At 47.8% G+C, this 24,539-nt stretch overlaps 1 protein-coding gene across 1 annotated transcript in view; it reads right to left on the reverse strand.

The window, feature by feature from the left end:
* The window catches only part of man2b2 (mannosidase, alpha, class 2B, member 2), a 63,501-nt gene that overhangs the window by 30,300 nt on the left and 8,662 nt on the right, over window positions 1-24,539 (reverse strand). The window contains exons 6-10 of the mRNA XM_084312208.1: window positions 24,028-24,205; window positions 9,361-9,559; window positions 6,792-6,982; window positions 3,343-3,508; window positions 1,876-2,012 (exon numbers count right to left, since the gene is read on the reverse strand). Of these exons, the coding sequence (XP_084168334.1) occupies window positions 1,876-2,012; window positions 3,343-3,508; window positions 6,792-6,982; window positions 9,361-9,559; window positions 24,028-24,205 (871 nt within the window). The remainder of the gene's footprint in view (window positions 1-1,875; window positions 2,013-3,342; window positions 3,509-6,791; window positions 6,983-9,360; window positions 9,560-24,027; window positions 24,206-24,539) is intronic.

Raw genomic sequence — 24,539 nt, forward strand, 5'->3', positions numbered from 1 at the left:
CTCCCTCTACACTAAATCACTGGGTAACATTATCACGTCTCATGGCTTCTCCTACCATTGTTATGCCGACGATACTCAACTCTTCCTCTCCTTCCCTCCCTCAGATATCCACGTCTCTGTGCGGATCTCGGCCTGTCTGTCCGACATCTCAGCCTGGATGACGTCCAACCACCTCAAACTGAACCTAAGCAAAACAGAATTGCTCCACCTGCCGGCCAAATCCTCCCCCCTAACCGACCTTTCAATCACAGTCGAGAATGCAGCTGTGACTGCGTCCCCGACCGCCAAGAACCTTGGTGTTGTCCTCGACGACCAGTTGAACTTCTCTGCTCACATCGCAGCGACGACCAGAACCTGCCGATTCCTCCTGAGCAACGTCAGAAGGATACGCCCCTTCCTGACAAAAGAAGCCACCCAACTCCTCGTCCAATCAACAGTCATCTCCCGCCTCGACTACTGCAATGCACTGCTCGCTGGCCTCCCGGCCACTGCCACTAAGCCTCTTCAACTCATTCAGAACGCAGCGGCCCGCCTGATCTCAAACCTACCGAAGTCGGCCCATGTCACCCCACTTCTTAGGGACCTGCACTGGCTCCCCATTGCTGCACGAATCCGCTTCAAGGCCCTCGACCTAGCATACCGTGCGGCAAAGGGAACCGCTCCCGCCTACCTCCGGTCAATGGTCTCTAACTACACACCCTCAAGACCCCTACGCTCTGCATCTTCTGGCCGCCTCAGACCTACTCCTATCCAAGCTCCGGGAGGGTCATCAAAGAGAAGTCGCCTATTCTCAGTCCTTGCCCCACAATGGTGGAATGAACTACCCACCCCAGTTAGGACAGCCGAATCACGTCCAATCTTTCGCCGTCGACTAAAGACGCACTTCTTCAACCATTATCTGAATTAAAAAAAAAAAAAAAAAAAAAAAAAAAAAAAAAAATCTAACCCTAACTAACCGTACTGTCATGCACTTGTCCTAATAAACTAACCTACACTGTAGCACTCAACACTTTGATGAACATTGTTGCTCAGCTGATAGAGTTGTGCCCTTCCTGATGGCTTGTCGTACAGAACTTGTAAGTCGCTTTGGATAAAAGCGTCAGCTAAATGACTAAATGTAAATGTAAATGTAAATGGTACCTTTTTTCGGTACTTTAGTCTCTAAAAATTTAATCTACCTACCTCAGTTATATATAAAAAAAAATATCCAAACTTAAATAACCACATTTTCGACCGTTTTCGGCTTGCCATTGCCCCGGCCCCCGACAGCTTTGTTGTTGAATCAAGTCAAATCCTAAGTAAGCATATATTGTGCGTGTGAACGTTGACATGAAAAGAAAAAAGTTTAAATAATTTTATCGGGTTTATCGGGATGACGTCATAATTGCAGATATCAGCCCGATAATTATCGACCCGATAATTATCGTGCATCCCTATATCGTGCATCCCTATATTGTATACAGGTAGTAGTGTACATAGGAACCAGTTTCTCAGGAACTTAGCATGTCTTTTTTTTTATCATGCATATCTTGTGTCTTATCTATTTTCTTTTTTTCTATGCCTATTTTTATTATTGTATTATTGCACAATCAATGCGGGCATGACCACCCGCATTTCACTGTATGCCCTGGTATGTATGCGACAAATAAACCTCTTGATTCTTGATTTTTTTTAACCTTTATTTTACCAGGTAGTCACTTGAGATCAAAGATCTCTTTTTCGAGCAAGACCTGGCCAAATTCAATGTGTGGTACGAAGACTTCTTTAAGTCCAGTCCTTGAATTCTGTGTTTTTAACACTGTACTTCTGAAAAGACATGTAAATCACATTGTATAAAGCGTATAAAGAGGCAAACTGCACAGAAAGATACACCACCTGCGCCGAAACTGGCAGCCCGTTGTCATCGAAGACGACCGCCATGGGGAAAGTGACCGTGAGGTTGATGAAGGTGGTGATGTTCCACGCCAGGGGGTTGTAGACGATGATGTGTTGCTGCAGCGTCTCGTGAGTGCCTGGCAACGGAGGACGAACGAGCGAGTGGCAGAGTAAATTAAGTTGATAAATTAATTATTTTTTTAAAGTAGAATCTGCGATGCCTTCAAAACGGCGACCTCTGGTCAAAAGAGCCCCACTTTGTTTACATTTATTAGTTTTGGTCTGATGTTAGTGGGTTGGAGATGAGTGGGGATATGAGGACGGGCCTGCGACGTCAGGCTCTGCAAAGAGAGGTCTGGAGACATTCAAATTATAATAAGTTACTGTATATAGCTATATTATATTTTAATAATATAATATATATATAGCTATATAATATAGTAACTTATTATACTATGAATACCAAGCGGGCTCTTTGGCGGTATTACAGATTCTACCATTAAGTTACAATGATTGACATAGCCTCTAGTCGACAGCTAGACTGCCCTGCAGAAGCTAACCGCAGTAACTACAATAAAACGATAATTTTAGTTATAAGTGAAATTGAACTTTTCAATATCCGTTTTATCTTGTTTTATAGTTCAATCTTGCTCTGTTTTAGAGAAAAGGGGTGTAAAGAATTGCAGTAACTATAAAACCCTGTGAGGCTGGGTACTGGCCCTGTGGGGCTGGGTACTGGCCCTGTGAGGCTGGGTACTGGCCCTGTGAGGCTGGGTACTGGCCCTGTGAGGCTGGGTACTGGCCCTGTAAGGCTGGGTACTGGCCCTGTGAGGCTGGGTACTGGCCCTGTGAGGCTGGGTACTGGCCCTGCGGGGCTGGGTACTGGCCCTGTGAGGCTGGGTACTGGCCCTGTGAGGCTGGGTACTGGCCCTGTAAGGCTGGGTACTGGCCCTGTGAGGCTGGGTACTGGCCCTGTGAGGCTGGGTACTGGCCCTGCGGGGCTGGGTACTGGCCCTGTGAGGCTGGGTACTGGCCCTGTGAGGCTGGGTACTGGCCCTGCGGGGCTGGGTACTGGCCCTGTGAGGCTGGGTACTGGCCCTGTAAGGCTTGGTACTGGCCCTGCGGGGCTGGGTACTGGCCCTGTGATGCTGGGTACTGGCCCTGTGAGGCTGGGTACTGGCCCTGTGAGGCTGGGTACTGGCCCTGTGAGGCTGGGTACTGGCCCTGTGAGGCTGGCCATGTGAGGCTGGGTACTGGCCCTGTGAGGCTGGGTACTGGCCCTGTGAGGCTGGGTACTGGCCCTGTGAGGCTGGGTACTGGCCCTGCGGGGCTGGGTACTGGCCCTGTGAGGCTGGGTACTGGCCCTGTGAGGCTGGGTACTGGCCCTGTGAGGCTGGGTACTGGCCCTGTGAGGCTGGGTACTGGCCCTGCGAGGCTGGGCTCTGAGCCTCTAGGTTCCCAGCGTACGTTTTCTATGGTACTCCAGGGAGCCAGGGATGGTGAGGCGGTGGGGCAGGAGGAAGAGAGCGGCCAGGACCTCCGCCACGTCCATCATGGCCTGGGTGAGATGCTGCACGTACATGGCCGCCACCTTGGGAGACTCTGTGCCCGTGATTCCGTCATGGTGCTGGACCTGAAGACGCACCGAAACGACACTTTATTTATGTAAAACACACCTCTTCAAACAATATCTGAAAATAAATAAATAAATAACCTTCTTACTTTTTACTATTATGTACCTTACTACTATGCTACTATACTTACAGTATAATACTATCTATCATGCTAAATAATATGTCTATAGTACTATGCTACTACTGTATACTTATACTACTAATCATGCTAATATGTCTATACTACTATACTTATACTACTACCTATCATGCTAATATGTCTATACTACTATGCTACTATACTTATACTACTACCTATCATGCTAATATGTCTATACTACTATGCTACTATACTTATACTACTACCTATCATGCTAATATGTCTATACTACTATGCTACTATACTTATACTACTACCTATCATGCTAATATGTCTATACTACTATGCTACTATACTTATACTACTACCTATCATGCTAATATGTCTATACTACTATGCTACTATACTTATACTACTACCTATCATGCTAATATGTCTATACTACTATGCACTCACCAAGTGTAACACACTTATTTGACGAACAACGCCACTGACCCTTAGCTGCCAGAGTTGTACCCTTCCTGTTGACTTATTGTTCACAATTTGTAAGTCGCTTTGGATAAAAGCGTCAGCTAAATGACTAATTGTATGTAAATGTACTTAAAAAGAACATGCCAAGATTATGGGACGCCAAAAATTAATGGAAGTGGATACGGACCATTTAAAACTCAGCTGGTCCGCTTTCTACTGAACACACAGAGAGAGGAGAGGCTAGCTGGTCCGCTTTCTACTGAACACACAGAGAGAGGAGAGGCTAGCTGGTCCGCTTTCTAATGAACACACAGAGAGAGGAGAGGCTAGCTGGTCCGCTTTCTACTGAACACAGAGAGAGGAGAGGCTAGCTGGTCCGCTTTCTACTGAACACACAGAGAGAGGAGAGGCTAGCTGGTCCGCTTTCTACTGAACACACAGAGAGAGGAGAGGCTAGCTGGTCCGCTTTCTACTGAACACACAGAGAGAGGAGAGGCTAGCTGGTCTGCTTTCTACTGAACACACAGAGAGGAGAGGCTAGCTGGTCCGCTTTCTACTGAACACACAGAGAGAGGAGAGGCTAGCTGGTCCGCTTTCTACTGAACACACAGAGAGAGGAGAGGCTAGCTGGTCCGCTTTCTACTGAACACAGAGAGAGGAGAGGCTAGCTGGTCCGCTTTCTACTGAACACACAGAGAGAGGAGAGGCTAGCTGGTCCGCTTTCTACTGAACACACAGAGAGAGGAGAGGCTAGCTGGTCTGCTTTCTACTGAACACACAGAGAGGAGAGGCTAGCTGGTCTGCTTTCTACTGAACACACAGAGAGGAGAGGCTAGCTGGTCCGCTTTCTACTGAACACACAGAGAGGAGAGGCTAGCTGGTCTGCTTTCTACTGAACACACAGAGAGGAGAGGCTAGCTGGTCTGCTTTCTACTGAACACACAGAGAGAGGAGAGGGTAGCTGGTCTGCTTTCTACTGAACACACAGAGAGGAGAGGCTAGCTGGTCTGCTTTCTACTGAACACACAGAGAGAGGAGAGGGTAGCTGGTCTGCTTTCTACTGAACACACAGAGAGGAGAGGCTAGCTGGTCTGCTTTCTACTGAACACACAGAGAGAGGAGAGGGTAGCTGGTCCGCTTTCTACTGAACACACAGAGAGGAGAGGCTAGCTGGTCTGCTTTCTACTGAACACAGAGAGAGGAGAGGCTAGCTGGTCTGCTTTCTACTGAACACACAGCAAGAGGAGAGGCTAGCTGGTCCGCTTTCTACTGAACACACAGAGGAGAGGGTAGCTGGTCCGCTTTCTACTGAACACACAGAGAGGAGAGGCTAGCTGGTCTGCTTTCTACTGAACACAGAGAGAGGAGAGGCTAGCTGGTCCGCTTTCTACTGAACACACAGCAAGAGGAGAGGCTAGCTGGTCCGCTTTCTACTGAACACACAGAGAGGAGAGGGTAGCTGGTCCGCTTTCTACTGAACACAGAGAGAGGAGAGGCTAGCTGGTCTGCTTTCTACTGAACACAGAGAGAGGAGAGGCTAGCTGGTCTGCTTTCTACTGAACACACAGAGAGGAGAGGCTAGCTGGTCTGCTTTCTACTGAACACACAGAGAGGAGAGGCTAGCTGGTCTGCTTTCTACTGAACACACAGCAAGAGGAGAGGCTAGCTGGTCCGCTTTCTACTGAACACACAGAGAGGAGAGGCTAGCTGGTCTGCTTTCTACTGAACACACAGAGAGGAGAGGCTAGCTGGTCTGCTTTCTACTGAACACACAGAGAGGAGAGGCTAGCTGGTCTGCTTTCTACTGAACACACAGAGAGGAAACTGGTATCTATCTTCTTGTCTGACTCTGGAGAAGACGGTAAAGTGCATTTCCCATAATGTTGGTGTGTACTTTTTTTTTTTTTTTTTTATCCACTTTTTCTCCCATTTTTCTATATTTTCTCCCATCCCAATTTCGTATCATCCAATTCAACCCTCCCCTGTCACGAACGCTGTTTCTTGCCTCCCACAAGCCGGCTGCAATGTGGACTAAGTCATACATAGCACAAGTCCCCTCCGGTACTTGAGGTAACAGCAGTCACATCTTTTCACCTGCGCAGCTCGATCTCTCAGTGGCGAGGAGTAACGTGTGGGAGGCTCACGCTGCCCCCGACACTTCCTGATTCTACTGCGCAGGCGCACCAACCGACCTGTAGGAGTCGCTGTCCACAACGCCCGATCCCCACCCATCAGTTTCCCACCCCCTAATACGGCCAATGTGTATTAGTATGAACGACCAGCTAAACTGAAAGCAATGTGGAGCGCTGGGCTCGAACAGGCAAGCCCAGCATCTCCGTCATTCGTGGCGAGCGCCTTGCCCACTACGCCATGTTGGTGTGTACCTTTAAGGTGGAACAATAACAATGATTAAGTTACCTAGGAAGTAAATGTTAACAAGATCAACCATCAGTTCTTCAAGCCTCTGAGACCCAACGTCTCGGTGCAGGGAACTCCTTCCAGACAGGCTTCCAACTTGCTTCCCAATGACATAAAGTACTATCAACTTGACTCTCAAATCCCCATTTTCTACCTGCTTCTAAACGTTAACATCAGTCAAATTAAGTTTGTTCCTACGCCTTAATGAAATATAGTTCCTCATTAATTCCTGTATTATTATTATTATTATTATTATTATTATTATTATTATTATATATATATATTTTTTTTTTATATAATTGGGGTCTTGTCACCTCAGAGACGGCCCAGCGCAGGGCCCTCAGTTTGTCCAAGGCCCATTCTTTGGCCACGGGTCCGTCTGGGAAGTTCACTCGGTACCGGGCGAAGATAGTCTCGGCCGCATGCAGTTGGGAGCCGGCCCGTCGAGCCACCCCTTTCAGAACGTTCCGGGAGGCGTAGAATCCAGACCATGCCTGGTAAGGTTCTGGGAAACATACGATTATGCACTGATTTTACATAGATTTTAAAGGTCCCCTATTGTAAAAAAATATATATATATTCCAGTGTTTTGCATTGTTTTTACAGAATGAGGGGTTGTCTCAACACTGAGAACATGTTAAATATGTACATAGTGCCGTTTCTACAGTTCAGCTGTGACAAGAACCCTCCCTCTTGAAACAAGACAGTTAATAACGTGCGTGTGAAGAGATCTTGGGAAAATGGTGACTCGCTCGTCGAAATCTGTCAACATTTTTAACGGCGAGTTTGATATGATATTGCTGGATCTCGAGTCATATTTAATCTACAACGTCAAATAGTTTGACAGTTTGATCTGAATCGACGGTACAGATTTTCTTTTTGTTTTCTTTTGTACTATAAAAGCGTATTTCTGAATACCTATTCTCAGTATTCAAAAGATTCCTGCAGATCAGCACGAGTAGACGCTACACAGCTTTGCGTATCCAGAGAAGGACGAAGGACACGCGCCAGCAGATAACACTCGCCAGAGAAGGACACTCGCCAGAGAAGGACATAGAAGGACACTCACCAGCAGATACCACTCGCCAGAGAAGGACACTCGCCAGAGAAGGACACATAGAAGGACACTCGCCAGAGAAGGACACTCGCCAGAGAAGGACACATAGAAGGACACTCGCCAGAGAAGGACACTCGCCAGAGAAGGACACATAGAAGGACACTCGCCAGAGAAGGACATAGAAGGACACTCACCAGCAGATACCACTCGCCAGAGAAGGACACTCGCCAGAGAAGGACACATAGAAGGACACTCGCCAGAGAAGGACACTCGCCAGAGAAGGACACATAGAAGGACACTCGCCAGAGAAGGACACTCGCCAGAGAAGGACACATAGAAGGACACTCGCCAGAGAAGGACACTCGCCAGAGAAGGACACATAGAAGGACACTCATCAGAGAAGGACACTCGCCAGAGAAGGACACATAGAAGAACACTCATCAGAGAAGGACACATAGAAGGACACTCATCAGAGAAGGACACATAGAAGGACACTCATCAGAGAAGGACACTCGCCAGAGAAGGACACAGAGAAGGACACTCGCCAGAGAAGGACACTCGCCAGAGAAGGACACTCGCCAGAGAAGGACACTCGCCAGAGAAGGACACATAGAAGGACACAGAGAAGGACACTCGCCAGAGAAGGACACTCGCCAGAGAAGGACACTCGCCAGAGAAGGACACATAGAAGGACACTCATCAGAGAAGGACACTCGCCAGAGAAGGACACATAGAAGGACACTCATCAGAGAAGGACACTCGCCAGAGAAGGACACTCACCAGAGAAGGACACAGAGAAGGACACAGAGAAGGACACTCGCCAGAGAAGGACACAGAGAAGGACACTCACCAGAGAAGGACACAGAGAAGGACACATAGAAGGACACAAAGAAGGACACAAAGAAGGACACAGAGAAGGACACAGAGAAGGACACTCACCAGAGAAGGACACAGAGAAGGACACTCACCAGAGAAAGACACTCACCAGAGAAGGACACTCGCCAGAGAAGGACATAGAAGGACACTCACCAGCAGATACCACTCGCCAGAGAAGGACACTCACCAGAGAAGGACATAGAAGGACACTCACCAGCAGATACCACTCGCCAGAGAAGGACACTCACCAGAGAAGGACACTCACCAGAGAAAGACACAGAGAAGGACACTCACCAGAGAAAGACACTCACCAGAGAAGGACACTAACCAGAGAAGGACATAGGACACTCGCCAGAGAAGGACATAGAAGGACACTCGCCAGAGAAGGACATAGAAGGACACTCACCAGCAGATACCACTCGCCAGAGAAGGACACTCGCCAGAGAAGGACACATAGGACACTCGCCAGAGAAGGACACTCGCCAGAAAAGGACACATAGAAGGACACTCATCAGAGAAGGACACTCGCCAGAGAAGGACACATAGAAGGACACTCATCAGAGAAGGACACATAGAAGGACACTCATCAGAGAAGGACACTCACCAGAGAAGGACACAGAGAAGGACACTTGCCAGAGAAGGACACAGAGAAGGACACTCGCCAGAGAAGGACACAGAGAAGGACACAGAGAAGGACACTCGCCAGAGAAGGACACAGAGAAGGACACAGAGAAGGACACTCGCCAGAGAAGGACACAGAGAAGGACACAGAGAAGGACACTCACCAGAGAAGGACACAGAGAAGGACACTCACCAGAGAAGGACACAGAGAAGGACACTCACCAGAGAAGGCCAGAGAAGGACACAGAGAAGGACATAGAAGGACACTCGCCAGAGAAGGACACAGAGAAGGACACTCACCAGAGAAGGACACAGAGAAGGACACTCACCAGAGGAATAAGGGAGGAAGTCCTCACTGCCCCTCACCTCCCAGGTGAGATTGGACTGGTGGATGGCCTGGAAGTACTCGCTGAGCGTGGCGTACTGAAGGGTCACTCCCAGCTCTCTGCTGTTCTGGTTGATGTAATCCATTAATGGGTCCATGTTGCCGAACTGCACCGATGAGTTGTAGAACTGCTTGTCGCAGCCCTGCAGAGAGACGTGGCCAAGAGACGTGGGTTCGTGTGTTATTATGTTATTTGATACTATCTTGTCTAGCACAGTCTCTGGAGCGTAACAGTAAGAAGCATTTTGTATGAAAGTATTCTGTACGACAACTATTAAAGAACTTGACTCACAACCGACGTGGTGCGACGACTCTACTCCGACAGCCTTCAGTCTACTGGACTGAACTATCGGGAATGTCGCCCTCTAGAGGCCCTGCTGCGTCATAGTGTGAGCCATGATGTAAATGGCCTGCACAGCAGCGCACATTTAGCACACACACACGAGCGAGCCCTCATCAATGTGATTCATTCTTCTTTTATTTTCATTTCAGTGAATTGTACCTTAAGAGAATTGAAGGCTGGCATCTGTAAATGCAGATATAAGTTGTTTCTTCTTCTTCTTCTTCTTCTTCTTCTTCTTCTTCTTCTTCTTCTTCTTCTTCTTCTTCTTCTTTTCTTCTTCTCTTCTTCTTCTTCTTCTTCTTCTTCTTCTTCTTCTTCTTCTTCTTCTTCTTCTTCTTCTTCTTCTTCTTCTTCTTCTTCTTCTTCTTCTTCTTCTTCTTCTTCTTCTTCTTCTTCTTCTTCTTCTTCTTCTTTTCTTCTTCTTCTTCTTCTTTCTTCTCTTCTTCTTCTTCTTCTTCTTCTTCTTCTTCTTCTTCTTCTTCTTCTTCTTCTTCTTCTTCTTCTTCTTCTTCTTCTTCTTCTTCTTCTTCTTCTCTTCTTCTTCTTCTTCTTCTTCTTCTTCTTCTTCTTCTTCTTCTTCTTCTTCTTCTTCTTCTTCTTCTTCTTCTTCTTTCTTCTTCTTCTTCTTCTTCTTCTTCTTCTTCTTCTTCTTCTTCTTCTTCTTCTTCTTCTTCTTCTTCTTCTTCTTCTTCTTCTTCTTCTCTTTTTATATTTTTGCACAAATCTTTCAATATTCACAAGACATCTTTCCACAGCATAATATGCAACATCCAAGATTTGTCTTTTTCTTTTTCGTAACAACATACAAAACATACAAAAGACATATTAACAACTGACATGGAATTAAAAAAGCACTTACAAAAAAAATAAACATTACTATACATTGTGCATAAATATTCCTGATGCACATACGTTACATGTAGACCGATCTACCTGCGAGCAGGTAGTGCTGCATCTTCTATCAGGATGCCATCTTTCTCAATAGTGCATGTGAGAGGATGCGTCTCAGATATATGTAGGTGTGCGTGAGAACATGTATGAATGTGTGTCTCAGATATGTGTATGTGGGTACGTGTCTCACGTAAGTATGTGTGTATGTCTCATACGTGTGTGTGTGCATCTCTCAGGTACGTGACTGTGATCCTACCTTTTGTGTGTGTCTCGTATCCATGTACGTCTCTGCCACATGTGTGAGTGTTATATCTCAGGTGTGTATATGTATGTGCGTTATTATTATTATTATTATTATTATTATTATTATTATTATTATTATTATTATTATTATATTATTATTATTATATCATTATTTTCTTTCCAATGAAATGAAAATCTGAAATAAGTGGTATATGATGGAAGATATGAAGTCACTGCTTGAAGGAAAATGGACTTCAGAAATCTGTTTTTTATTTACTGTTCTGTAAAAGTCTTGTCGAATGTAATGTTTTATGTTTTGTGTGGAACCCAGGAAGACTAGTTGTTGTCATGCAACAGCTAATGGGGGTCCTAATAAACTCAATAAACTCAATATAGTGCTTTTATCCAAAGTGCTTTACATACACATTTTACCCATTCACTCACACATTCACTCACACCCCTCTTCGACGAGCTAGTCAAGATGAGAAGCACGTGTTCAGTCACAGACTCATACCCCCCCGACACTCAACTAATCGCCTTGGCCAGTCCTTCATACCAGCGGCCATCAGGCTCCACAACAGTGGGCAGGGACTGCTGCCAGACATCCAACTACAACTACTAGGAACCTAAAAGGACAATAATACTACCTTATGCATACTGCACATTATGTGAATACTGTATATTTCAGTTAGTTAATTATATTGATTTGTTATATTGTTTACACTGCTTGTTTTTACTACCTGTACCTCCCCTCCCCTCCCCCATGCTGCTATGATGCCTGGATTTCCCCAAGGGGATCAATAAAGGAATATCTTATCTTACACATTCACTCACACACCGACGGTGGAAGCGACCATGCAAGGTAGTGTGGTAGTGAAAGGGTCAACCTTTCTGTAGTGTGGTAGTGAAAGGGTTATCCTCTGTAGTGTGGTAGTGAAAGGGTACATGTCTGTAGTGTGGTAGTGAAAGGGTTAGTAACCTTATGTAGTGTGGTAGTGAAAGGGGTAACCTTATGTAGTGTGGTAGTGAAAGGGGTAACCTTATGTAGTGTGGTAGTTAAAGTGTTAACCATCTGTAGTGCGGTAGTGAAAGGGTTAACAGTCTGTAGTGTGGTAGTGAAAGGGTTAACCTGTAGTGTGTTAGTGAAAGGGTTAACCTTCTGTAGTGTGGTAGTGAAAGTGGTAACCTTCTGTAGTGTGGTAGTGAAAGGGTTAAGTGTATTGCTCAATGACACATTGACACGCTGCCTAGTGGAGCCGGAATCAAACCAGGAACATTCCGATTACCAGGCGACTGCTCTACCTCCTGAGCCTATGTACCTACCTCTATGTACCTATCCTACCTGTACCCCCCCCCCCCCCCCTCCGTGCTGCCATGACACTTGAATGTCCCCAAGGGGATTAATAAAGGAACACTTGATCCACTGTTGCCCTGTACATAGTATAGAATATATATATATATATATATATATATATATATATATATATATATATATATATATATATATATATATAGAGATATATAGAGATATATATATATAGAGATATTTGTAGAGCTGAATGCTGAATGTATAGTCTACCGTCTGTCGTGTATTGCCATCGCTGTGCAAACTGTACCACCGTGAGGTCCTGTTGTTGTGCGTTATTATGTACTGAAGAGCTGCAAGTTTTTGACGCGTGTCCAGACCATTGCCACCTCTACAAATCCCAGGAGATCCCATTGTCCCTTTGTAAATGGTTTCACTGGAATCCTGTTGCTAGGGAACAATGTGGACCCAAATGTTTTTGGTAAATATTTCCTGTCAACTAATGCATTAGCAAACAACAGGAAATACACGTTGGAATGCTATTGTTATCACTGAATTGTTATGCTATTACATATATGCATTATGCTATATGTAATGCTATTGTTATCATTGTCGTCACTAAAACCGTCTATCGTAGGGTGACCATATTTTGATTTCCAAAAAGGGACATGCTGGCCCCAGCCTCAAGATACTTAATGATACTTTGCACAATCGAAGCGCGCATGGCCACCTTCATTTCACTATGTCTTGTGTACTGTACTGTATGTGATGAATAAACCTCTTGAATCTTGAATCTCTACTCAAAGTTTACTCAAAGATGCCTTTATTTTTTAACATATGCTTGGAAACATGCACCCAGAAAAGCGGCCTTTTTTTATACTTGAACTTGAGGACTGCATACTTTTTTTGCAAAGCTTATCTTTATACATTATGCTTATAGCACATGCATAAGCCTAGTCTCTTTTGAAAGATAACATTCTGAAGTTACTAATGCAAAAAAGGAAAATCACTTTTAGTGCTAATGAAATAGAGTAGCATATAGGTCTGAACTTGAGTTGAACGTGAACTTGTGTACTCACATTTTTCTGTAGTGGTTGCAATATCCCAAATTTAACCACATAACATGCGCCCAGAAAAGTGGCAATTTTTTTTTACTTGAACTTGAGGACTGCATACTTTTTTGCAAAGCTTATCTTTATACATTATGCTTATAGCACATGCATAAGCCTAGTCTCTTTTGAAAGATAACATTCTGAAGTTACTAATGCAAAAAAGGAAAATCACTTTTAGTGCTAATGAAATAGAGTAGCATATAGGTCTGAACTTGAGTTGAACGTGAACTTGTGTACTCACATTTTTCTGCAGTGGTTGCAATATCCCAAATTTAACCACATAACATGCGCCCAGAAAAGTGGCAATTTTTTTTTACTTGAACTTGAGGACTGCATACTTTTTTTGCAAAGCTTATCTTTATACTTTATGCTTATAGCACATGCATACGCCTGGTCTCTTTTGAAAGATAACATTCTGAAGTTTCGTACACAATAAAGAAAAATCACTTTTAGTGCTAATGAGTAACATAGGGCTGAACATGAGTTGAACTTGTGTACTCACGTTTTTGTGTAGTATAGTTGCAATATTCCAAAATAATATATATATTTTTTGTTTAAGCTGGAAAACACCGCAAATCCATAGCCTGAAGGGACATGGGCCTGAAGGGACATTAACGTGTGTTGTCGGGCCTTACAAATACATTTGATTTTGATTTGATTATCAATAAGGTAGGATATCTGGAACACACAAACACACTATTTTTTAAATCACATGACATGAAACTCTGGGACCTGCACAAATCATGTTTAAAGCACGAAACTATTTACTCCCGGTGTAGCTGAGGGGCTACACAACCCTGACTGTATTGAGATATGTTAGATTAAACCACTACTAAAGAATATTAATAGCCAGACAGTACAGTTAGACAAAATGGCGGACACTCCATTGACTGCGCGGGGACAGGGATACAAGTTGAACAAGCATCATTTAATGTCAATAGCAAACATACATATTATTTATCACGGTTCTCCTTTAATACTAGAATGTCAGTGCAACAAAGTCAGCGGTAACGAATAGTTCCTAGACTACGGATACTCGACCGGTGGAGCTCTGAAGGGAGTGAGACGAAGTGAGGCGATACAGGGAAAAGCAAGATGGTGGCTGGAGACGATGGTTTCTCTCTAGAGCTCCTGCTCCAGAGAAACTGTAGACTGGTCGGATAATCCTGTCGTCGCTGGGAGAAGGGGTCTCGTACGGAACCGGTCCTTGTATTCCTAGCGCCCGATGGCAGGGTTAATAGCTATTAATCCAAAAGCCCGTTGGCATAGATGGTAGCTAGCTAGCTTCGTTTGTACGTGAAGCTAACCCGCAGACGGTCTCCAATGAGTAGTTATATCCAAACGGCGCTGGGTTTAACTATAAGTCTCTCCACGTTACTTCGCTTACACAAGTCACTATACTGTGCCAATAATGGCTCGACAATATTATAGTTGTATCTAAGTAGCCATTAGCTCTCTATAACGATACACCGCTATCGGTCTGTGTACAACTGCACCAGACGTCTTTCACTCTCGCTCTGCTAGTTTTCCTGTTATGCTGCTGCTGCTGCCGCACGTCGTCTACCCAATATACTCTATCTGGTTCCCTGTTGGACCCAGCCTGTTCACCTGTACAGAATCAATGCCCTCGCTCTGGGCTTGTCCGGGCATGTCTGAACATGTCTAGAAAACATGTCTAGGGGGCGCGCGCCCTGGCGCCTACAGCGTCAAGAATGAGACACAATAAGGCGAACGAAGAATACTGTTTAGGCAAACAGATGACGTTAAGATATATATCTTAAATATATAAACAATATATAAGTTATACAAAATAATAAACGCAGACTTTCAGTGTTAATCTGGACCTTCAGAACAGCCGCCCCCTAATTAGTCTGAACCTAATTAGTAAATAAATGTGGGGCACAGATTAATATTAAGGGTCAAGTCAACTTCTCCATAATGGGCTGGGGGGGGGTTGGAAGTGATCTACAAAGTCGGTGGGTTATCGTCGTCGTCAGGGGGGTCAGGGAACGCAGGAAGCTCTATCAACTTGGCTACTGGTCTGGTATAAGTCCGCCCTTGGACGATGACTTCTGCCGCTCTGACCTTCCCATCTGAACCATTAATCACTCTGCTCACACGGGCGGCTGGCCACGTAGCTCGGGGTAGTGACTGGTCTATTATCATCACGACGGTACCCACGGTCAGGTTGTCCCTGTCTTTAACCCACTTCTGACGGGCTTGAAGGGAGGGTAGGTAGTGTAGGAGGAAGCGGGCCCAAAACTGGTCGGCCAGTACTTGGCTGTGTCTCCACATCCTCCCTCCGTCTGTTCATCTCGTCCTGTCTGTACACCGTCTGAGGAAGGGCAGGGTCCAGCCGCCCCATCAAGAGGTAGTTTGGGGTGATGGGGTCGATGTCAGCTACGTCGCTTGAAACGTAGCCGAGGGGCTTGGAGTTCAGAACTCCCTCGATTTCTGTGAGGACCGTAGCCAGGACTTCATCGCCCACGGTCTGGGCTCCAAGTACGGTGTACATAGCAGTCTTTATGGATCGGACCTCTCTCTCCCACGTTCCCCCGAAATGGGGGGCATTCGGGGGGTTGAACTGGAAGGTGACCTGAGCAGGAGCGAGGCGGATCTTGAGTTCTTCACCCATGGTCAGGAAGCTCGCTCTCAGTTCTGTGTCTCCTCCTCGGAAATTTGTCCCTTGGTCTGACAATAGCACTGATGGGGTCCCTCTCCTCGCTTGGAACCTCCGGAATGACATGAGGAACGAGTCTGTACTCATCGACTGGAGGAGCTCAATGTGAACAGCTCGGGTAGTCATGCACTTGTACACGATGCCCCACCTCTTCTCTGTTCCTCTTCCCTTCTTGACATTGAATGGGCCGAAGCAGTCCACGCCCGTGGAATGGAAGGCCCGCTCGCCAAGTCGGAGGCGGCAGGGAGGCAGGTCTGCCATCTTCGGAATAATAGGCTGTGCCCTCCACTTGCGACAGGTCGGGCAAGTCCGTTGGAATCGACGTACAGCTTCTCTCCCTTGGAGTATCCAGAAGCGCCGTCGGATCTCCGCAAAGACTCGCTCGGCCCCCGCGTGGCACACCACCTTGTCGTACTGCTGAATGATCAGATCTGTTATCTTGTGTCGGCTGCTTAGGACGATGGGATGCTTAACATCCTCAGCCAAGTCCGGGGCCCGTCTCAACCGACCACCCACCCTGATGAGGTCCTGGGCGTCGATCTCTGGGGCTAAGGTGAGGAGTCGACTGTCTGAGGGGACTGGCTTTTTCCCTTTCAGACAATCTATTTCTTCTGGGAAAGAGTCTCTTTGTGCTCTCTGCAGCAGAAGAAGTTCCGCTTCCTCGTAGGCAGATGCGTTGAGGTCTGTGGTGGGGGGGAGCTCCGGGTGGTGCCATAGGAATGTCCATTTCTGGGCACTCTCCAGGGTTGGACAGTCGTCTAGGTCCGGGTCCGTTGGAGCCGGGGCTTGGCTCAGCCCACAGAACATAGACCTCTTTATTTCTGACTCGTCTTGGTTCGCCTCCCGTGGTGTGGAGATAGGCCACTTCTCCTCCGGGAGCTTGAGGAACTCTGGACCATCACTGTATGGGTTAGGACGGGTGAGGTCGGCTAGGGACATCCCCCGTGTGATGACATCCGCCGGGTTCTGCTTGGTGTCAACATATCTCCAACATGCCGCTCCTACCAGGTCTTGGATTTTGGTTACTCGGACTCCGACGAAAACTTTGTACCGACAGGAGGCAGACTGGATCCAGGTGAGCACGGTCATGGAGTCTGACCATAGGATGATCTCACGCACCGGTATGGTGAGTTCACTTTGCACCATTTTTGCGAGTTGCGCGCCTACCAGAGCTGCGCAGAGCTCTACTCGCGGGATCGACTGCTGCTTGCGGGGAGCTATCCTCGAGCGGGCCAGGACGAAGGCTACGTGGACTTCTCCCTTTTCTTGGGCTCTCAGGTAGGCCACTGATCCGTACGCCACTTCAGAGGCGTCGCTGAAGGTCTATCTGACACGTCTCCAGCCACACTGTAGGGGGGAAGTAACTCCGCGGGATGGCCACCTCGCGGAGTAAGACAAGTTCATCCTCCCACTCTCTCCATGTGGTAGCCAGGTGCTCGGGTATGGGGTCGTCCCAGCCCTGCTCCTTGTCCCACAGTTCTCTCACCAGCATCTTTGCCCGGGTGGTGTAGGGGAGGATACATCCCATTGGGTCGTACTGGCTGGCGAGTGTTCGGTACACACTCCGCCGAGTGGTCCGTCTAGTCGTGGACGTCTCCTGATCCGTCCTCAGAGGTGTGTGTCGGTAGTGAAGCGAGTCCGTCTTGAAGTGCCAGACGAGGCCCAGGGTCATCTCTTGCGCTTCGCCTGGGGTGTGCGCCATCCAGGTCTCGCTGCTCGCGGCCTTGGTCTCTGGGGAGAGGCGCCGGAGAACTTGAGGGTCGCTACTGGCCCACTGTCGGAGGTCGAATCCACCTTGGGCTAATGAAGCTCGTAGCTTCAGTAGGATGCTCTCTGCTTCTTCTGGCGTGGATACGCTCTGTAAGCAGTTGTCCACGTAGAAACTTCTTTCAACGCTGTGTCGGACATCATCGTCGGCTCCGGGGTCTTCGGCCACGTGCTTCTGTAACGCGAACGTGGCGCAGCACGGGCTGCAGGTGGTGCCGAATGGGAGTACCTCCCATTGGTATATCGAGGGTTGTTCGTCGTCGAGCCTCTCTCTCCACAGAAACCTCAGTAGAGGCTTGTCTTCCTCCATCAGTCGAACTTGTAGGAACATCCCCTTGATGTCGCCGCTGATGGCCACTTTGTCCTGACGAAAGCGTATCAGGACGCCGAGGAGGGAGGGTCCGAGTGTCGGGCCGGGCAGGAGTAGGTTATTCAGATTCTGCTGTCCAATCTGATAACTGCAATTGAACACGATGCGGTTCTTTCCGTTGTGGGTGACCTTGTGGTGGGGCACGTACCATGACTCTGTCGTCCTTTCTGCCTCGTGGTCATCGATTTTCTTTATGTGGCCGGCTGTTACCAGCTTCTCGATCTCAGTGCGATATATCGTTGCTTGGGAGGGATCCTTGGCGAGGCGCCGCTCAGTGCTCTGAAGGTAGTGGTGCGTCACTCCCTTAGGCACATGCAGAGTGGGCATCCCTTCCCGCCTCAAGAGTGGGGTCGCGTATCTTAGCACTCCGTCGACCTCGACCCTCGTAGTCTTCTGCTCGAGTAGAGCTATGGCATACTTGTCCTCTTTGGATCGAACCATCTTGCGTTCGTTCTTGAATGGCAGCGAGTCTAGTGTCCATAGCCTCTCAACATGCTGTAGGAGGGTATCGTCTGTGTCGCTCACCTTGGTGTAAAGGCAGCGTGTGGACGTTGGTCGGCTGGAAGGCCCGGAGAGGGGGCCCTGGAGCGTCCATCCCAGTTGGGTCTTGACCGCGGCTGGGCATCCTCTGGGTCCGATGTGGACCGCATCAGTTGGGACAATGAGGTCCGCGTGGTCGGAGCCAATGAGTAGGGTCAGCGTAGCGCCGCTAATGAGCGGTATGGGCAGTTGGCGTAGGTGGTCGTACTTTTCCCTCAGCTGTGGGATGGGGTAATCATAGCGTGACAAACCTATGTCGTAGCTTGTGAACGCCTTGCTGATGCTGTACCGCTTCTCGGGCTGGTCGATCGCTGCAATGGTGAACGAGACGTTTTCACCTTTGATTGTCTTTAAGTCTCGACGAATGGTACGGAGGGTCATGGTCTCCTCTGGACCCCGCAGGTCCAACTGGGTCGTGGCGGAGGCGAGGAGGAGGGTCTTCTCCGACCCGTCGTCGAGGACGGCGTAGGTGTCGAGTACCTTGTCCCCGTGACTGAGGAGTACTCGTACCACCTTGAGGAGCACTCTGGAGCTCCCACTCTTCGCGGGGTCGATGTAGAGTACTTCTGCTCTCGAGCTGCTTTGTGGAGCTGGGTTTCGCTTGTTGCTCTCGTGCAGTGCTTCGAGGTGAGCGCCGTCACACTTGCCACACTTCTTCTTAAGGCTGCATTCTGCTGCCATGTGGCCGCGCGCACAGCGGAAGCAGCGGCGGTTAGCTTTAATCCACTGACTTACTTCGACGGTGGTCAGTTTCTTGAATGCGTCGCACTGTGACAGCCAGTGTTCGTTGTCGCAGTATTGACATGCGATCTTCCATTTCCCCTTGGCGGGGGGGTTGTGACTCTTCTGTCGTGACACCGACTCGGTCTGGTGCATCACGGTGATGGGCCTGCTTTGGTCTTTAAACCTCCTCGGTCCCTCTTTAATGTTCGAGCCACCCCATGCGAAGGTGTCAATTCTTAGGCTGCTAACCTCCCTGGCTAGGAAGTCAGCAAGGTCCAGGAGTGACTGTTCTGGGCCATTCGGGTCACGGTAGTTTCTTTGCCGCCGAAAACGTTCTTGGCGGAATGGGGGGAGCTTCTCCAATATGCGCTCCACGTTGGAGTTGGCGTACAACTCGTACATCCCCTTCTCTCGTTGGGACCCGAACATCCCTACCAGGGACTGTACTTTGACGGATAGGTCGTCCAGGGCTCGGTTGTCTTTAGCTGGGGGGAGACGTTCGATCTCACGTATCTCCTGAATGACATAGTCCCATGTACGTCCGTAACGTGCGTCGAGGGCAACCAGGGCGTCGGAATAGGGAGTTTGTGAATTGGAGTATGCCAGCGCTATGTTGTGCGCTCTAGTTACCTTGAGGTGCTTAAGGAGAATGGCATACTTGTATGACTCGTCCTGTACTCCGGACATAATTGTCTCTAGGCACATACGCAGCTCGGTATACTGCGCTCGGTCTTCTCTTGTGAAGTCTGGGAATGTGGGTGTCCCAATGTAGGATGCCATGGATGGCTGTGACACTGACGCACGTGGGGGGAGAGGCATCCGTGGCGAGTCTCCCCGTACGTGGGGTCGTTGGTTCGTGCTGGGCGGGAACCAGGGGGTGGGTTCCCAGGCACTATTCCTCGGTGCCGTCTGGTGCTCGAACTCCCCACTGGGACGTGTTGGGGGTTCATAACGCAGCGTGTCGGGACTGAGACCGGGTCTGCGCTGAGCCTCCTGGTCTGAGATGGAGTAGTGCGGGTGGGCTTTCGGTCCTCCCTCGTCCTCCGTCAGGCTTTGTAGTCGCTCGGCTAGCTGCTCTGCAACGTAAGCAGGTTCTTCCCGCAGGCGGGGTCCCGTGTAGCTTTGTCGGGGAGGGGAAGGTGCCCTCGACCCTTGCCGTGATGATCTCCGGGAGCTCCGGGTGGAAGAGTGGGGAGTCACCCTCTGAAGCGCTTGCTCCATCATTTGTGCTTGTAGGCGGTCTCGTTCTGCCTCGCGCTGCGCATTGACGCGGTCTCGCTCCATGTTTTCTTCAGCCTGGAGGCGCCTCTCTTCCAGTCTGATGGTCATCGTGGCGTCAGCCTGGAGGCGACTCTCTTCCAGTCTGAGGTGTTCGCTCTCACTCTCTCGTTGCGCCTGGAGGCGTCTCTCTTCCACTCTGGAATGTTCACGCTCACTTTCTCGTTGCGCCTGGAGGCGATCTCTTTCCGCTGAAACGGTTATCGTGGCGATCAGGACTTGCGCTAGCCTCTGGTCGGCCTCGCTTGGGGATGACGCTGATGATGGTGATTTGGAGTTGGCAGGGCTTGGCGGTGACCTGGTCTTCTCACGCGCTCCGAGGTCCCTCTCGGAGGCGCTGTACTCTGTCTTCTCCCGCGCTCCGAGGTCCATCTCGGGGGCGCGGTGCTCTTTACTCTGGTGCGCTCCGAGGTCCATCTCGGGGGCGCATTCTTTACCTTCTTGCGCTCCGAGGTCCATCTCGGGGGCGCGGCGTTCTATGGGTATAGTCAAGTCATGCCCCGCTTGTCCCCCCCCCGTAAGCTAAGTCAGTTTCACTTAAACTAGCTTGGGTCTCTACCTCTAGGGTTGACAGGTCGATAAGGTTGGGCATACTTGAGCTACTAATGTTATCCTTGCTTAACGTCCTCGTAGATAAGCTAGGAGGTAAATCTACAGCGTAGTTCTCCAAGTGGGGAGGGGGCTGACGCTGGCACCTAGGGCGCTCTAATGGGGGAGAGCCGATTGGAGAGTGTCCGCCGCTGGCCATATTATCACTAATATGATTATTATTACTGATACCCTCCGGCTCGAAGGACCAATTGTAGCTGAGGGGCTACACAACCCTGACTGTATTGAGATATGTTAGATTAAACCACTACTAAAGAATATTAATAGCCAGACAGTACAGTTAGACAAAATGGCGGACACTCCATTGACTGCGCGGGGACAGGGATACAAGTTGAACAAGCATCATTTAATGTCAATAGCAAACATACATATTATTTATCACGGTTCTCCTTTAATACTAGAATGTCAGTGCAACAAAGTCAGCAGTAACGAATAGTTCCTAGACTATGGATACTCGACCGGTGGAGCTCTGAAGGGAGTGAGACGAAGCGAGGCGATACAGGGAAAAGCAAGATGGTGGCTGGAGACGATGGTTTCTCTCTAGAGCTCCTGCTCCAGAGAAACTGTAGACTGGTCGGATAATCCTGTCGTCGCTGGGAGAAGGGGTCTCGTACGGAACCGGTCCTTGTATTCCTAGCGCCCGATGGCAGGGTTAATAGCTATTAATCCAAAAGCCTGTTGACATAGATGGTAGCTAGCTAGCTTCGTTTGTACGTGAACCCGCAGACGGTCTCCAATGAGTAGTTATATCCAAACGGCGCTGGGTTTAACTATAAGTCTCTCCACGTTACTTCGCTTACACAAGTCACTATACTGTGCCAATAATGGCTCGACAATATTATAGTTGTATCTAAGTAGCCATTAGCTCTCTATAACGATACACCGCTATCGGTCTGTGTACAACTGCACCAGACGTCTTTCACTCTCGCTCTGCTAGTTTTCCTGTTATGCTGCTGCTGCTGCTGCTGCCGCACGTCGTCTACCCAATATACTCTATCTGGTTCCCTGTTGGACCCAGCCTGTTCACCTGTACAGAATCAATGCGCTCGCTCTGGGCTTGTCCGGGCATGTCTGAACATGTCTAGAAAACATGTCTAGGGGGCGCGCGCCCTGGCGCCTACAGCGTCAAGAATGGGACACAATAAGGCGAACGAAGAATACCGTTTAGGCAAACAGATGACGTTAAGATATATATCTTATATATATAAACAATATATAAGTTATACAAAATAATAAACGCAGACTTTCAGTGTTAATCTGGACTTTCAGAACACCCGGGTAACATCCAAAAATTCTGAGGGGGGTTACAATTTAGAGGAGAGTCTAACTTCAAGAAACAGGCTGTTCATTCAACAATGTATGTATATTTCAGTTTGTGGACTGAATATGAGTTGCATAAGATAATAGAGTGTGAAGGTATACTGAATACCGTCTATATGTATGTCATGTATGTCATATGTTATGATGAATTGAAAATGGGGGACCCTGATGTAAACAAGAAAAAAGTCTTTCTCTGGTCTGCATACCCTTAACAATTGTGTGTATTGAGCCGTACTGTATTGTACCCATTCTGCAATCTGTTAATAAAGTTTTCAATCAATCAATCAATCAATCAATCAATCAATCAATCAAGGGGGTAGGAATACATACGTTTACACTTCATTCTATACTCCTGCTTGTTTGTTTTTTAATCTGTTTATTACTTGTTTTTTATTATTATTTATTTTCAATTTATGTTCGAAATAAATAAACGCATTCATTCAAGATATTGTGTGAGCAAAAGTATAGTTAATTTACTCCCTTGAGTCTGGCCCCGCGCGGATCTCGCAGCTGTGCCCGCACAGTGCAATACTCCAATTCAGCCATTGGCAATTCAGCCGTTGGGTGGGTGGCGCTGCTGAGCGGCCCTCACAGCACGGCCGTCAGCGCGCGGCCCTGAGAGCGCCGCTGGCTCTGCGGCTCTGCAGCTCCGGGAGTCGGGGTGATAATCAGGCGCGCGGCGCGCCATGTAAAAAGTTGCACACCTGACATATCGGCATGTAACTCGAGAACCGAGGCACGGATTTTGGCGATTCAGATGGCATTCGAACGGCAACGAATAGCGCTTTAATTCGGTAATTTATATGTTCGCCGATAAATGCAGTCCCGAGCCTTCAGATGCTCGCAAAGGGCCGTGAAACTGAAACTGAAAAACAATGAAACCCCGGACATTTCCATGAATTTATAAACCCCCCCCCCCCCGGACGCCCCGGACAGGGCGTGAAAAGAGGACATGTCCGGGCAAAAGAGGACGTTTGGTCACCCTAGTCTATCGTAGGATAGGATGAGATTAGATATAAGATAGGAGAGGTACAGGTATGGGCAGGGCAACAGTAGAAAGACATAAACATAGGCAATAAAATTAGATCTGAATATAAAAATATGGGAAGAAATAAACAAACGATGTAAACAATATAATTAACTCGGAATATAAAAATACGAGAAAGATAAACAGTGTAAACAAAGTTGTGAGTCATTTGTATGCCCTTCGTTTTATATTATAAGTTGCAATAAATATAGGCAATAAAGAATTTCAACCTGAATATATACTATGAGTAAGAGGAAAAGTAAACAGTATACACTTTTACGTTTGTGTATACTGCTTACTTGTGTCACTGATACCATCTATTGTATTTGTGAATTAAGTGTTTCTGATTGTTGAAATGTTCATCATGTAGTTAGAAGCGACTGATGGTTTCTTTGAACTCACCCATGGCCAGAGCACATGGTTGGTCCTGAACCAGCCAGCCCTCTGCTTGATGTTCTCCACCATTGTCTTGGCATACGCCTGTATGGTCGCCTTGGTGACGGGCAAGCTCATGTTGGGGTACACTCCGTCTTTAGGGGGGTCCGGGAACAGGGCTACACCGTTCCAGTAGAAGCCAGAGCTAAGATGGAAGAGCAGACGCACGTTTTACTCCCTCATCCTCATCATCTGTACCAGTGGTTCTCCCAGGTTAGGTTGATTTCAGGGAGGGGTTGCAAAAAGATATACAAATACATTTACATTTGGTCATTTAGCTGACGCTTTTATCCAAAGCGACTTTCAAGTTTTGTACAACAAGAGAAGGGTACAACTCTATCAGCTGAGAAACAATGTTCATCAAAGTGTAAGACTTGAGTGCTACAGTGCTGAGTGTATGTTAGTATATTTAGGAAGAGTGCATGACAGTAAGAATTTTCTTTTTAATTTTTTTTTTTAGATATTGATTGAAGAAGTGG

This window comes from Notolepis coatsorum (genome assembly GCF_963971535.1).
Source record: "Notolepis coatsorum genome assembly, chromosome: 4".
Taxonomy (NCBI): domain Eukaryota; kingdom Metazoa; phylum Chordata; class Actinopteri; order Aulopiformes; family Paralepididae; genus Notolepis; species Notolepis coatsorum.